Source organism: Lates calcarifer, linkage group LG11 (genome assembly GCF_001640805.2).
Source record: "Lates calcarifer isolate ASB-BC8 linkage group LG11, TLL_Latcal_v3, whole genome shotgun sequence".
In the NCBI taxonomy this organism is placed as follows: Eukaryota; Metazoa; Chordata; class Actinopteri; family Centropomidae; genus Lates; species Lates calcarifer.
The window spans coordinates 23,170,228-23,183,930 of NC_066843.1; the positions used below are offsets into that span (position 1 = coordinate 23,170,228).

The 13,703-nt window shown below is 37.4% G+C and overlaps 1 protein-coding gene across 8 annotated transcripts; it reads right to left on the bottom strand.

Annotated features, from left to right (window-relative positions):
* Nucleotides 1-1,039: 1,039 nt before the first annotated feature.
* Nucleotides 1,040-13,311, bottom strand: LOC108898506 (uncharacterized). 8 transcript variants are annotated; one of them, XM_018698393.2, is made up of 9 exons: nucleotides 13,137-13,311; nucleotides 12,395-12,430; nucleotides 11,991-12,305; nucleotides 5,980-6,294; nucleotides 5,109-5,393; nucleotides 4,683-4,976; nucleotides 3,185-3,508; nucleotides 2,076-2,204; nucleotides 1,040-1,972 (listed from the first exon to the last, which is right to left on the bottom strand). In XM_018698393.2, the coding sequence occupies exons 1-9, from the start codon at nucleotides 13,177-13,179 to the stop codon at nucleotides 1,641-1,643; spliced, it is 2,073 nt and encodes a 690-aa protein (XP_018553909.1). In that variant the 5' UTR covers nucleotides 13,180-13,311; the 3' UTR covers nucleotides 1,040-1,640. The 8 variants fall into 8 exon arrangements, with proteins under 8 accessions (XP_018553909.1, XP_018553910.1, XP_050929817.1 ...); XM_018698394.2 differs by lacking the exon at nucleotides 12,395-12,430; XM_051073860.1 differs by lacking the exons at nucleotides 11,991-12,305; nucleotides 12,395-12,430 and adding an exon at nucleotides 6,384-6,419 and having other exon boundaries at nucleotides 13,137-13,310.
* Nucleotides 13,312-13,703: the final 392 nt, after the last annotated feature.

The window sequence follows — 13,703 nt, forward strand, 5'->3', positions numbered from 1 at the left end:
TTACCAGTATTTTAATTTGTAAAAGTAAAGTTGTCCACATGATTGTAGTGTTTTTTAGCTTAAGCATGTTACTGGGATCTGACCTGTGCTTTATCTTCATTAGGGTCCTTTCGCTTAAATAAATAATTAAACAACAATTAAACAAGTACTAGTAACTGTAGAAAAAAGACAAGTAATTCAGGTAATGCTAATTCCTAATCCCCAGTGCCGTTTATCAATCCAGATAATTTTAGGGTGATGATTGCAGCTTTTTATGATTTACACTTTACTCCCTTTTGTCAGTTTTTTTTTAAGTATTATTTGTTTGGGCTTTTATGCCTTTATTGAAAGGACAGTGAAGAGAATACTGGAAACAGGAGAGAGAGTAGGGGAATGACATGCCGTAAAGGTCTAGCTGGATCGGGAGTCAAACCGGGGACCAGCTGTGCAGAGCACTAAGGCCCATGTGGTATGCGCCCTAACCATTTGGCTCCCTTTTGTCGGCTTAAGGGAAACAACTGGTCGGTGTTCCTTAGCAGTAAATACTTATGTATAAAATTCATCACAAGGTTGGTAGGTGATAGCTACAGTCACTGATTAAAGAAAGAGATACTTTTTCTAGTTAAAACAACCACAATTTGGATGGCAAGATAGCAGTAAGTTCAAAATAAATAAAAATGTATTTTTTCTTAGTTTTTCTTAGCTCTCAATAATGCATCTGTTTTTTTTCCTTAGGACTCTGACATTTTGGAACCAGTGCTGCAAGGTGCGTCTGTTGCCATCCTCACCGACCCTACAAGATGACAAAGCCGGCATACATGTGCAAGACTAGACAGTTGTGTGTGAAGGGAACATTGTGCTGCATGACATTCCAGACTGCCTTGGCATACCTCTTTGGCCTTCTGTATGCCCTGAGCATTGATTATCCAAAACAGATGAGGTATACCTTCGAAGCAATTCAGACCATCTTTTTTTTTTTTTTTTTTTTTTTAACAATTTTTGTTATTTGAGGCACTTAACCCATGTTTACTGTTAAACAGAATAAATATTTCAGATAACATTCAGCTGTAGTCTTTGTTTTATTCAGTATCCATCTACAGTCACATACATTTTCCTTGATTTATAAAAGTAAAATGTATGTTTATTCAACAAGAATATTTATGTTTGATGAATCTAGGAATACATAGCACTGAAGGAATAATTGTATGTTTATTCAACATGTTTAATGAAGGTAGAAATACATGGCATTGAAACAAGAATTTCTTTGCTAGCTTTACGGGATTATCCTAATTGGCTGAACAAGAAGATTCAAGTTGGCAGAACTCTTGGCAGAACTTGAAAACTATAGTTAAGTCAACAACAGCTTGCAAAAGTTGAAAAAACTCAAAAATCTCTTGCATCATGTTGCCTTGAAATTTGACTTTTCTCATTTTTTTTCTTTTTTACAGTGTATATTGTACACTGTATGCCTACACTGAGATAGCAATCTGAAATAAGTACTGAATGACTATCATACTCTCCTGAGGCCAGAAAAGACCAAGCTGTGTGCTATATTCAATATTTGTTTGCTCTGGCTGTTTTACTGGCAGCTGTTCTTTTAATACAGCAAAAATCAGTTCTCTAACAATGGTATCAATGTAACACTGTCGACTAGTAGACACCTAAAAGTTTTGATAAGTATCCTCATGTTCTACATAAATGTCCATAGTTTGTTCAACAGATGACTGAGTCACATTCACATAGTCATTTTCATCATCACTGGATTCATCTTCTCTGTTGTCCTCTACAATGAAACAGACCTCCTTTACATAATTTGCATCAGGACCCGCTTCCTCATAATCATGATCTTCGTCATTCTCTGGTTCCTCATAATCGTCACTCTCCTCTTCCTCTACTTTCCCTGCATTCTTCTTGGCGTCCACTGGATCAACATTCTCATAGTCCTCGTCATCATTATTGTCATCTTCATAGGGGTTCCCAGCTGTGATAGCCACTGAAACACAAGCACCAAAAGAAATTGTGAGTATGTATGAAAGCATTTTGCTTGTAAGTACGTATTTAAAATTAGGAAAATGTGTGTCCTGGTGACCACAGACATTGACTTAAGATGAGGGTTCCAGGCTGCTGTTGTCTTCTGCTGCAGACCAGACAAACCACCAACAAGACCAGCAGGAGCAGCAGCAGGATCCCAGCAGCTACTGAGGAGACCAGCGGTAACAAAGGCGCTAGGAGGGAGAACATGTAACAGTTTATCCCTCAAAACACACACTAACTAACATTACTAACTAACACTGCTACTCTGATCATACCCAACTCTAACTGTCCCTCCTGACCAGGCAACCGTATTGTTTCAGCATGGATCTTAATCTTATCTCAAAATGGCTCATGTAACACCACATTCAAATCAGGCTCTGTAAGAGTGAACTACTGATGATCCTAGTCAGTCTTTCTGTTGAGCACAGTAACATTCAGTTCAGCTCCGTCTTACTCTCTTCACTAAAATCAAAATGCAAGAAATCTGAACATCGTAACGGATGACCAGCTAACTTTCATGCTAATTTTCATCTCATTTTTTTTTGAAAACTTTTAAAAATGTTTTAATATGTCCAAATCAGTATCTAAATGTTGGTTTGTGTTCATTATTATGGCAACAGGTGAAGCTTTGACACTTTGAAGCATTCGGGTCAGCCCTAATTCATACACAACAGTTAATACATATACTAGTTAATGTTAATACTCATACTCAAGATTTCATCCAGAGAAGAGCTTCATTAGCACCTTGACATCCATTTTTTCCCCTTTATTTCCATTTAAGCAGCTTTTTCATTGTGGAAAAATCATCTTAATCCACTCTGACAGTAACACATACCATATGTTGTGTATCATCTTGTTTCAGCTCTTCATTGAAATTGTATGTTTACACTGAGTGAATATTCAAACCCTAGATTCAGTTTGTGTTTAGTAAGTAACCACAAGGAAAAACAGATGACATGAGTTTAAGTTCTGTTTCTGTTTCTGTTAAGTTGCATTGTTATGCTTGCCTGCTCTTTCTTTTATCTACTCCTGTTTCTTTTTCTCTCCCTCTGTCTCCATGACATTCTGTTGTATATGTAAATGATGTGTAGTATGATCATAGTATGTATAATGCATGTTAGCATTTATCTGTTCATAAAATGTGAAAATTATTAACTTAAATTCTACTTACATGTAATAATGACCCTGATTGGTGCTGTCTCAGAAGAATTGAATCTCCATTTGAACAGTGTGACTTCATATACACAGCTATAGTTGCCTTGGTGTTCATACTCAGCCACAGGGAAGTAAAAAGAGGCTGAGTGGTTGACTGCTGGCTTGGTGTCAGCAATGTTGGAGCCAGAGAAGATGAGAAAGAAACGGCCTTCAGAATAGCTGGAGTTAATGGAGCAGGTGAAGACGAAGCTGTAAGCCCAGGTGATCTCTGCACCTTCAGGACTCAAGACAATACCTCCATTAGGAGATGTCAGGGAGATGTTGGGCCTCTGCAGTATTACTAGATAAAAAACAAACAAATCCCATGAGATTCAGATTAATTCACCAGCCAGTTTCAACTGTGTCTGCTAGGGGTGTAACGATACATTGATCTACAGTTCAATTCAATGATCAACTATCCAATACTATCGATCCAAAATGAAAACATAGATCACTCTTCATCAATCATACATATAGTAACGTCCCTCGCAAAGGAAGCACAGAGACGTCAGCTGGTTTCACTTTTATTAGACTTAGACAGACTTTATGGATCCCTTTGGGATGACTTCCTCGGGGAAATTACGTTTCCAGCAGCAAATACAGACAGAACACATCACACAGGGCAGTGCAACGACAGTTTGTGAACGAAAACTAGAGAACTACTGGATAGGCAGCCGTCTCCCACAGCGCCAGACTACAGATTTCCTTATTAAGCCCAATACCACAGGCTGCTGGGCTCCTGTGTAGCCAACGTTGACAAAAATAACAAAAAACCCTGAACTACCTACATCGACTCACTTTCAGCTCCTTTTTCTTTGGAAAGACCCAAAGCCTGTCTCCATACCCAGCTCCCAGCCGATTACAGGCAGTGGACAGACAGGCTTCACCGCATCAATAACATGACTTCAACTTAACAGTCTGAACGCTGTTTCTTTGCTAACCCAACACTAACATAATATCACAGTCTGTCACAATATAATCATTTGTAAGACAAGTCTTTATTTTGAAGTTCCCAGCACGTCTTTCAGTGGTAGTGTCTACTATTTAGTCATGAGTACTGCACTACAAGTTTTTACAGCTTTTTAATTAAATGAATGAATGAATGAATAAGAGATCAGTATGAGTGAACCCAAACAGAAAAATTGTAGGCTGGATTACTAAACAACAAGATGAAACATACTATGAAGCAGAAGGGAGCTGTAGATTTAGGTGATAATTTTGTGCAGGTTCATCATTACTTGCAACAACCTTCACATTGTCACATTGTTTTCACACCATCATTTGACACATTGTTATTTTAAAAAATATCAATTATAGTTGTTTTAATGACATATTGTTGCAGTTTTTCAAAAATCAGCAGCAATACTAACACATTTGAAAAAAGTCTACAATTACCTAATTTGTATGTTTTTATATTAACATTGTCAATATAATTGTTTTCAGACTTATTTTGTGGATATATTTGCTTTTCTTACCAGTGATAGAGAGTTTGACAGAATCACTTAGAGGGGAGTTGAAATCACGACTGGAGCCCCTTTTCTGATACTGACACTGGTAAAATCCCTCATTGTCAAAGTCCACTTTAGGAATTCTGAAGGTAGCAGTGTTGGTACTTGATGCTTGTGTCTTTGTGAATGAACCTGGAGTTGTTTTTAGGATGAATGTTCCACCTAAAACCTGAGTTGAAATTGAACAAGTGATGCTGACATCCTGACCCCAGGTAACCTCATCAGCAGGGTTCATGGAGATGCTGGGCTTGGGGAAACTCACTGAGAAATCAGCACAATATCACAGCATTAAATGTGCTGCCTTTGAGCCATACTTATTCTTCTTGTTATTTGGCTACCCTTTTATTTACACAAGTAAATTAAAATTTTTAAAATTAAATTACTTTTACTTACCTGTAACAGTCAGGTTGACTATGTCAGTTAGGCTGGAGGTGAAAGTCTGACCTGAAATGGATTGACACTGATACGATCCTTCATCATCAAAGTCTACTTTTTGGATACTGAATGCAGCAGGGTTGGAACTTGATGTTTTAGTCTGTCTGAATGAGCCTGATGTCTTCCTCAGAACGAACGTTCCACCTTTAAGCTCAGCTGAATTTGAACAACTGATAACGACATTCTGACCCCAGGTGACCTTACTAGTAGGATTCATGGAGATGCTGGGCTTTGGGAGGCTCACTGAAATAATAACACAATAATCATGTTGAGACAGCATTCAGTATTGTAGCTTTGAACTGACTTGTATTTACATATGTATTTCACTGCTCAATGAACATGTAGTTGTGAGATAACCACCTGAGCAGCTATCATGGGCAGAATTTGAGATGTGCCATCTATGGAATGATCACAACCCTGTCTTTAATTCGATGTAGATCAATCAATCAGAGAGCAACTGTCTGTGGCCACCACATGCAAAACTATTCCCTTTTTCAGGGTTGTCTTGCTTTTGCCTCTCCATTGTACCTGTTTTTACTTTCACTTACACCAGAGCAGGAGAAATTGATTCATAATTACTTGTGCTTCTTAAATGGACAGATTGATATTGATATTTAACTGACTTGGTGTTATACTGTGATGATTAAGTGTTCCCTTAATTTCTTTGAGCAGTGTAAAAAATAATCACATTTCCTATATTGGCCCAGTTTGGAGAACTAATTGATGAATATTTTATCAGTGTAACTTTTCTGTTAAAGACATTGATGATTTTTAAAGTATGAAATCTGCACTCTCTCAAATAAAGTAAGTGATTCCAAATTCATCTCACCAGAACAGATGACACTAGCATCCTCTCCATGTTTACAGTTGTGTGTCCCAAATCCTCCGTGCCGACACTCAATTAGAGACCTTTCACTTCCTGAACAGTCCACGTCATCGAGCCAGATTTGCCCGGTTCCTTGGCCAAAATGGGCCGAATGAGGAGCACTCACTGCTGTCCCACAGTTCAAGTCTCTGCAAACCACCTCAGCATCTTTTAACTCCCAACTGTCATCACAGACTGTTCCCCAGGCATTGCTGTAATAGATTTCAACTCTTCCAGAGCACCGATTAGACTGAGACCCAGCTAATCTGAGCTGAACACCTGTCAGGCATAAGACATAACAAACAATATTTCAATATTTTGCTCAAAAGTGAAAAGATTAAATGTTTGACGCAGGAGAATGGACAGACCTCCAGCTGGTGAAGATGAGGTCAACAGAAAAGAGACTATAAGGGAAAAATGCCATAGCTCATTACACTCATTAAGTTCAAGAGTTGAAAAGTTGCCCCTGTTTATGATTTAGATCACTATCTGAGACCTACATTTCCATTTTTGCCTACCATTTCATCAAGTTTTACGCATCATACATTTTTTGTTGCTCTCTTCAAAATCAAAACAAAAACTCAACACAGAAAGCTGCATTTCTTTGAATTATGGTAGAAGCAACCCTGTCTCCTTTGCGTTCCCTGACAACTAATTTGCATTCTCAATTGTGTCCGTTGAGGAACGTTTGTAACACATATCACATCCATTTGCCTGCTGAACTGTGAACAATAACAAACTTGCTTAAGAATGAATTAATTCTCTGGGACTCCGCAAGTCTCTACTGTTCTGATAGACACTACACTAGAAGTGCTTTGAAGCTTCTGTCTAGCTTCATTAACAAAGGTGGCAGATGAGAACTGATTGATATACATACAGATGGAATGCAGAAATGTGCCAGGCAAAAGGTGAGACGATCCAAATCATTTCCAGCTTTACATTTAAATTATCCATCAAAAAACAGGGGCTGATTCTCCAGTTTAATAGGAAAAAATGGCATGTTTCTTGCTCAAAGCACTGAATCTTCTCTATACTATATATATATTTAAAAATAAAAAATAAAAAAACAGCTTTAAAAAATAAAATAAAAATAAAACTGAAAATCTGACTTACCAAGGGACCAAAAGCAAATGTTTTTCTGTTGTCTGCTTTTCATGGTTCATAGGGAAAGGCTGTTCTGCATCATTTGTCAAAACAGAAGACAGAAAACTGAACTAAAAACCCCAGTACAGACACAGTCATCTCATTTCCTGGAATACTTCTCTTTTTTTTTTTTCAGTGAGAAGTTCTAAACCAAAGGGTCTGTTACTGATAGAATGTTGTGTCACAAATATTATTCCAGTTTATGAAGATACACTTAATTTCTCTGGGTTTGTTAAAACAGTGTAGAAGAAAATATATTGTATAAGAACATATGTTGTGAGTTGACCGCTCTGAATATGTTTCAGTAAAAGTACAATGATTTTAAAAAAATTAACATGACATGTACCTAAATTTATTGCCTGTTTAGAACCTGTTTAGTTGTCACATCTTGGGGAGATTGCAAAACTCTATCTAGTCTGTCAGTGTGTCAACCAGGATTAATTCATGAGTGCAGATGAAATTAACATAGTCAAGGTCTAAGTCAGAATGGTTGACCATGTTCTTGTTTTTCAAGGAGAAATAGTTTGAACGAAAGGAGAAGTACTCAACCTGGAGCACAGGACATTTGTGCAAAAATTCAAATAAGCTGGCAACCAAGCTGTTTTGCAAATCCTGTGGGGGAAGCACTGATGCTAATGCAATGCTAATATTTATAATGCTTATAGTATTGTGGGAGGGGTTATGTGGATCCAGTAGTTCATTGAGCCACCATTTCTGAACTGCCCATAAAATCCCAAACCAAAACTGACTAAATCTGTTTAATGGTCTACTCTACAATTAAGTTTACAGTCTTTTCACGTTTTCAGGATCTGTTTTCTTCTAACATATATATTGTGATTAGAAACAAATTTCTGAATTTGCGTTACACAGACTTTAAACAAATTTATGATCAATAACAACCTCAACAGCCCTGTCAGCTGTATTGCATACAGATATATGTGTGCTTAAAATTTGTCTTTATACTGTATTTTAGCTCTCTCTCTCTCTCTCTCTCTCTCTCTCTATATATATATATATATATATATATATATATATATATATATATATATATATACATATATATATATATATATATATATATAGATAGATAGATAGATAGATAGATAGATATAGATAGATCTTATCTCTGAGAATGTATTTCTTATTTATTGTAATTTATTTGATAAGTGATATACTATGGCAATTACGCAGCATCTACCATATTCATAGTTAATAATGTTTTCTGTTTGTTTTATGGTGAACATTTGCACTCCTGCTCTCTTGTTACATTAAAACTGGAACATACTGTTTGAAAATATAAATCTAATCTCTGTCTTCCATGCACAAATGCTACATGGCTAAACATTGGTTACATATGAAATTATAGTTCCAAGGACAAAAGAGAGCCATTTAACTAAGTCTTCCACAGTCTTTCACTTTTTAATTAGTTAGCATCTCTGCAAGGAAAACAAAGAAACAACTACCAAAGTCTTTAACAACACTGACACTACACAGCCAGGACAACAACAATCTAAGTCCATGTGAAAAGGCTATCTGTTCCTTTTTATGAATAAATCCTATGAGTTTATGTAATACTTGGATGTTAAATTAAAATGTTAAAATGTATGTAAAATTTCTGATAGCCAGTAACAAATAAACTGTTACTGTTAAAACATTTACACATGCATGTCTTGGGGAAAAAAAAAACAGCACAATTTTCATGTGACATGTCATGTATCTTGGTGAGTACAGACTTTTAGTTTGGACAAGAGCTACTTGGTTTGAAGTTTATCCTTAAGAATATCCATCATTCCATGACCTTGGTTACATCAGCCAAGATGTAACCAAGGTCATGTCTTGGCTGATGTAACCAAGGTTGTGTAGCAGATGAATTACTAACAACTGAGCCATGTTTCTGATGTATCATGTACTCTTGAACTTTGGTGAACCCCAGACTTTTTCTCTGATGCTATCAACAGATGATGTTATTGTTTGATTGATATTTCTCTGCAAATATGTAATGTATTTAAATGGAAATTTAAACAGACCCTCATGTCCCATAAAGAATCATTTTTTATGTTTTTGGTTGTCTTCTAGCCACATTACAGAAAAAAATGAGATCTTTGGTATAAATTTCATTTAATTATGGCCTTGACTGTACTTAGTAACAAATGCATGGACTACTTTTCCGGCATCTTTTTCAGACAAGATGGCCTGATTTTTGCAATGTTATGCAGGTGAAAAAAGCAGTTGCTGAAGTTCATATAACTCCATCTATAGAAACTATACCATTAGAAAATGTGTTTCTGAGTTAAAGTTGCTAACTAACTAACTTCAGTGTAGCAGAATGGCAGAAAACTGCTGGCTATCCATCTCTTAATGTCTTTAAACAGAGTATGGCATCCTGGAGAAAGGTTGACAGCAAAACTAACACACCCCTCCCTTAACACATTGCAGGTGTGCGTTGCTATGGAAACCTACACTGACAACTGCCTGAGGAAAATGGAACTTCACCTGGCATAGCATTTCAAATCATTAGGGATGTAATGATACATCAGTCCTACATGACTAACCAGATCAATCACTGTTTTTGGTAGAAATTATATTATTACATGGCAAATAATTTACCAGTAGGTGTAGTAGAGTCAGAGAAACCAACAGAGCCAACATTCATGATATGCATGCTCCTGAGTCAGTGTAATTGAATAATTAATTGAAAGGGGTGTGTTCAAAATAATAGCAGTGTGGAGTTCAATCAGTGAGGTCATTCATTATGTGAAGAAACAGGTGTCATTCAGGTGGCCCTTATTTAAGGATGAAGCCAGCACATGTTGTACATGAAGTTCTCTCCTGAGAAAACCTGAGAAAGATGGGTCATTCCAGACATTGTTCAGAAGAACAGCGTGCTTTAATTAAAATGTTGAGAGGGGAAAACATAGAAAGAAGTGCAAAAATGATAGGCTGCTCAGCTAAAATGATCTCCAATGCTTTAAAATGGAAAACAAAACCAGAGAGACGTGGAAGAAAATGGACTACCATTTGAATGGATTGAACAATAGCCAGAATCAAAGACTCATGAATGATCAGCTCCAGGGAGATCAAAGACGGTCTGAAGTTACCTGTGAGTACCGTGATAAATCAGAAGATGCTTCTGTGAGGCTAATCTATCGGCAAGAAGCCCCCACAAATTTACTGTCTTTAATTCAATGTATTGACTGGAAAGATAAACAATTTTTAATAATAAAATAATAAATATCTATATAGATGACACTCCCTTTTCTTTTGACTTTATTATGTTTTCCTGTTTCTTAGTTGTAGTGGTCATTCAGTTTTTACAGTGACAATAAAAACATATCTTTTAAATGCAGCTGCTTATTGATGATAGCACTGACTGCAGCTTTGTTAGCACTTGTGATTTACCTGGTTGATATTTCAGATCTACCCTTCAAGACTACAGAGGGTGAATATTTGATATTTCAAATACAGCTGTTAGCTGGAGTAAATCTTTAACAATGCATCTTACACTCACACTGCTCAAAAAAATTAAGGGAACACTTCGCACATCAAATCTTGATCAAAGAATTATTCAAGTTGAAAATCTTTACTAACACTGTATATTGCATAATTTGTTGAGAACAAAATGACGTAACAACGGTCAGTGGAAACCAGTGTCCTGGGTGATGCCCTCCTAGACCTGGATCAGGGCATCAGTCTGTGGTGGTACTTGGTGGCATCTGATGCACCAATACATAACATCCCATAGGTGCTCAGTTGGATTTAGTTTGCAGGAATGTGAGAGCCAGTCAATGGCATCAGTGCCTTTATCATTCAGGAACTGCCTACACACTCTGACCACATGAGGCCAGGCATTGTCCTGCTCCAGGACGAACCCAGGGCCCATTGCACCAACATAAGGTCTGACAATCGCTCTGAGGATTTCATCCCAGTACCTAACAGCAGTCAAGGAACCGTTGGATATGACATGGATGTCTGTGCACCAAATGGCTTGTGCTGGATGATGTTACAGGCAAGCGCAACTTTCAACATGGCATGGCATCTGTCATGTGTGCTCAGTGTGAACCTGCTCTCATCTGTGAAGAGAAAGAGAACAGGGCACCAATGGCAGACCAGCTGGTGTTCGCTGGGGAATGCTAAGTGAGGTGGGCTGTGAGCAGAGGTCACACTAGAGAGCGTCTGGCCCTCATGCCTCATGGAGTCTGTTTCTGACTGTTTGGGCTCTGGTAGTGCTCCTCCTGCTCCTCCCTGCATTAAAGAACAAATACTGGTCCTGCTGCTGGGTTGATGCTCTTGTATGGCCTTATTCAGCTCTCCTGCTCCGCACATATGGATGTGCCATCCTGAAGAAGTTGGACTACCTGTGCAACCTGATTGGACTGCAGGTACCACCTCATGCTGCCAATAGTGACACGGACACTAGCAGAACACAAAACTAGACAAGAAGAGTAGATCAATCAATCAGAGAGCAACTGTCTGTGGCCACCACATGCAAAACTATTCCCTTTTTCAGGGTTGCCTTGCTTTTGCCTCTCCATTGTACCTGTTTTTACTTTCACTTACACCAGAGCAGGAGAAATTGATTCATAATTACTTGTGCTTCTTAAATGGACAGATTGATATTTAACTGACTTGGTGTTATACTGTGATGATGAAGTGTTCCCCTAATTTCTTTGAGCAGTGTAAAAAATAATCACATTTCCTATATTGGCCCAGTTTGGAGAACTAATTGATGAATATTTTATCAGTGTAACTTTTCTGTTAAAGACATTGATGATTTTTAAAGTATGAAATTTGCACTCTCTCAAATAAAGTAAGTGATTCCAAATTCATCTCACCAGAACAGATGACACTAGCATCCTCTCCATGTTTACAGTTGTGTGTCCCAAATCCTCCGTGCCGACACTCAATTAGAGACCTTTCACTTCCTGAACAGTCCACGTCATCGAGCCAGATTTGCCCGGTTCCTTGGCCAAAATGGGCCGAATGAGGAGCACTCACTGCTGTCCCACAGTTCAAGTCTCTGCAAACCACCTCAGCATCTTTTAACTCCCAACTGTCATCACAGACTGTTCCCCAGGCATTGCTGTAATAGATTTCAACTCTTCCAGAGCACCGATTAGACTGAGACCCAACTAATCTGAGCTGAACACCTGTCAGGCATAAGACATAACAAACAATATTTCAATATTTTGCTCAAAAGTGAAAAGATTAAATGTTTGACACAGGAGAATGGACTGACCTCCAGCTGGTGAAGATGAGGTCAACAGAAAAGAGACTATAAGGGAAAAATGCCATAGCTCATTACACTCATTAAGCTCAAGAGTTGAAAAGTTGCCCCTGTTTATGATTTAGATCACTATCTGAGACCTACATTTCCATTTTTGCCTACCATTTCATCAAGTTTTACGCATCATACATTTTTTGTTGCTCTCTTCAAAATCAAAACAAAAACTCAACACAGAAAGCTGCATTTCTTTGGATTATGGTAGAAGCAACCCTGTCTCCTTTACGTTCCCTGACAACTAATTTGCATTCTCAATTGTGTCCGTTGAGGAACGTTTGTAACACATATCACATCCATTTGCCTGCTGAACTGTGAACAATAACAAACTTGCTTAAGAATGAATTAATTCTCTGGGACTCCGCAAGTCTCTACTGTTCTGATAGACTCTACACTAGAAGTGCTTTGAAGCTTCTGTCTAGCTTCATTAACAAAGGTGGCAGATGAGAACTGATTGATATACATACAGATGGAATGCAGAAATGTGCCAGGCAAAAGGTGAGACGATCCAAATCATTTCCAGCTTTACATTTAAATTATCCATCAAAAAACAGGGGCTGATTCTCCAGTTTAATAGGAAAAAATGGCATGTTTCTTGCTCAAAGCACTGAATCTTCTCTATACTATATATATTTAAAAATAAAAATAAAAAAACAGCTTTAAAAAATAAAATAAAAATAAAACTGAAAATCTGACTTACCAAGGGACCAAAAGCAAATGTTTTTCTGTTGTCTGCTCTTCATGGTTCATAGAGAAAGGCTGTTTTGCATCATTTGTCAAAACAGAAGACCGAAAACTGAACTAAAAACCCCAGTACAGACACAGTCATCATTCTCATTTCCTGGAATACTTCTCTTTTTTTTTTTTTCAGTGAGAAGTTCTAAACCAAAGGATCTGTTACTGATAGAATGTTGTGTCACAAATATTATTCCAGTTTATGAAGATACACTTAATTTCTCTGGGTTTGTTACAACAGTGTAGAAGAAAATATATTGTATAAGAATATATGTTGTGAGTTGACCGCTCTGAATATGTTTCAGTAAAAGTACAATGATTTTAAAAAAATTAACATGACATGTACCTAAATTTATTGCCTACTTTTTCCCTTAGAACCTGTTTAGTTGTCACATCTTGGGGAGATTGCAAAACTCTATCGAGTCTGTCAGTGTGTCAACCAGGATTAATTCATGAGTGCAGATGAAATTAACATAGTCAAGGTCTAAGTCAGAATGGTTGACCATGTTCTTGTTTTTCAAGGAGAAATAGT

Coding starts and splice junctions, on each gene's coding strand:
- LOC108898506 (XM_018698393.2), bottom strand. CDS start 13,179: ATGAAGAGCAGACAACAGAAAAACATTTGCTTTTGGTCCCTTG. Junction 12,306..12,394: donor CTCATCTTCACCAGCTGGAG/GTCAGTCCATTC, acceptor TATGCCTGACAG/GTGTTCAGCTCAGATTAGTT. Junction 1,973..2,075: donor AACCCTCATCTTAAGTCAAT/GTCTGTGGTCAC, acceptor CTTGTGTTTCAG/TGGCTATCACAGCTGGGAAC.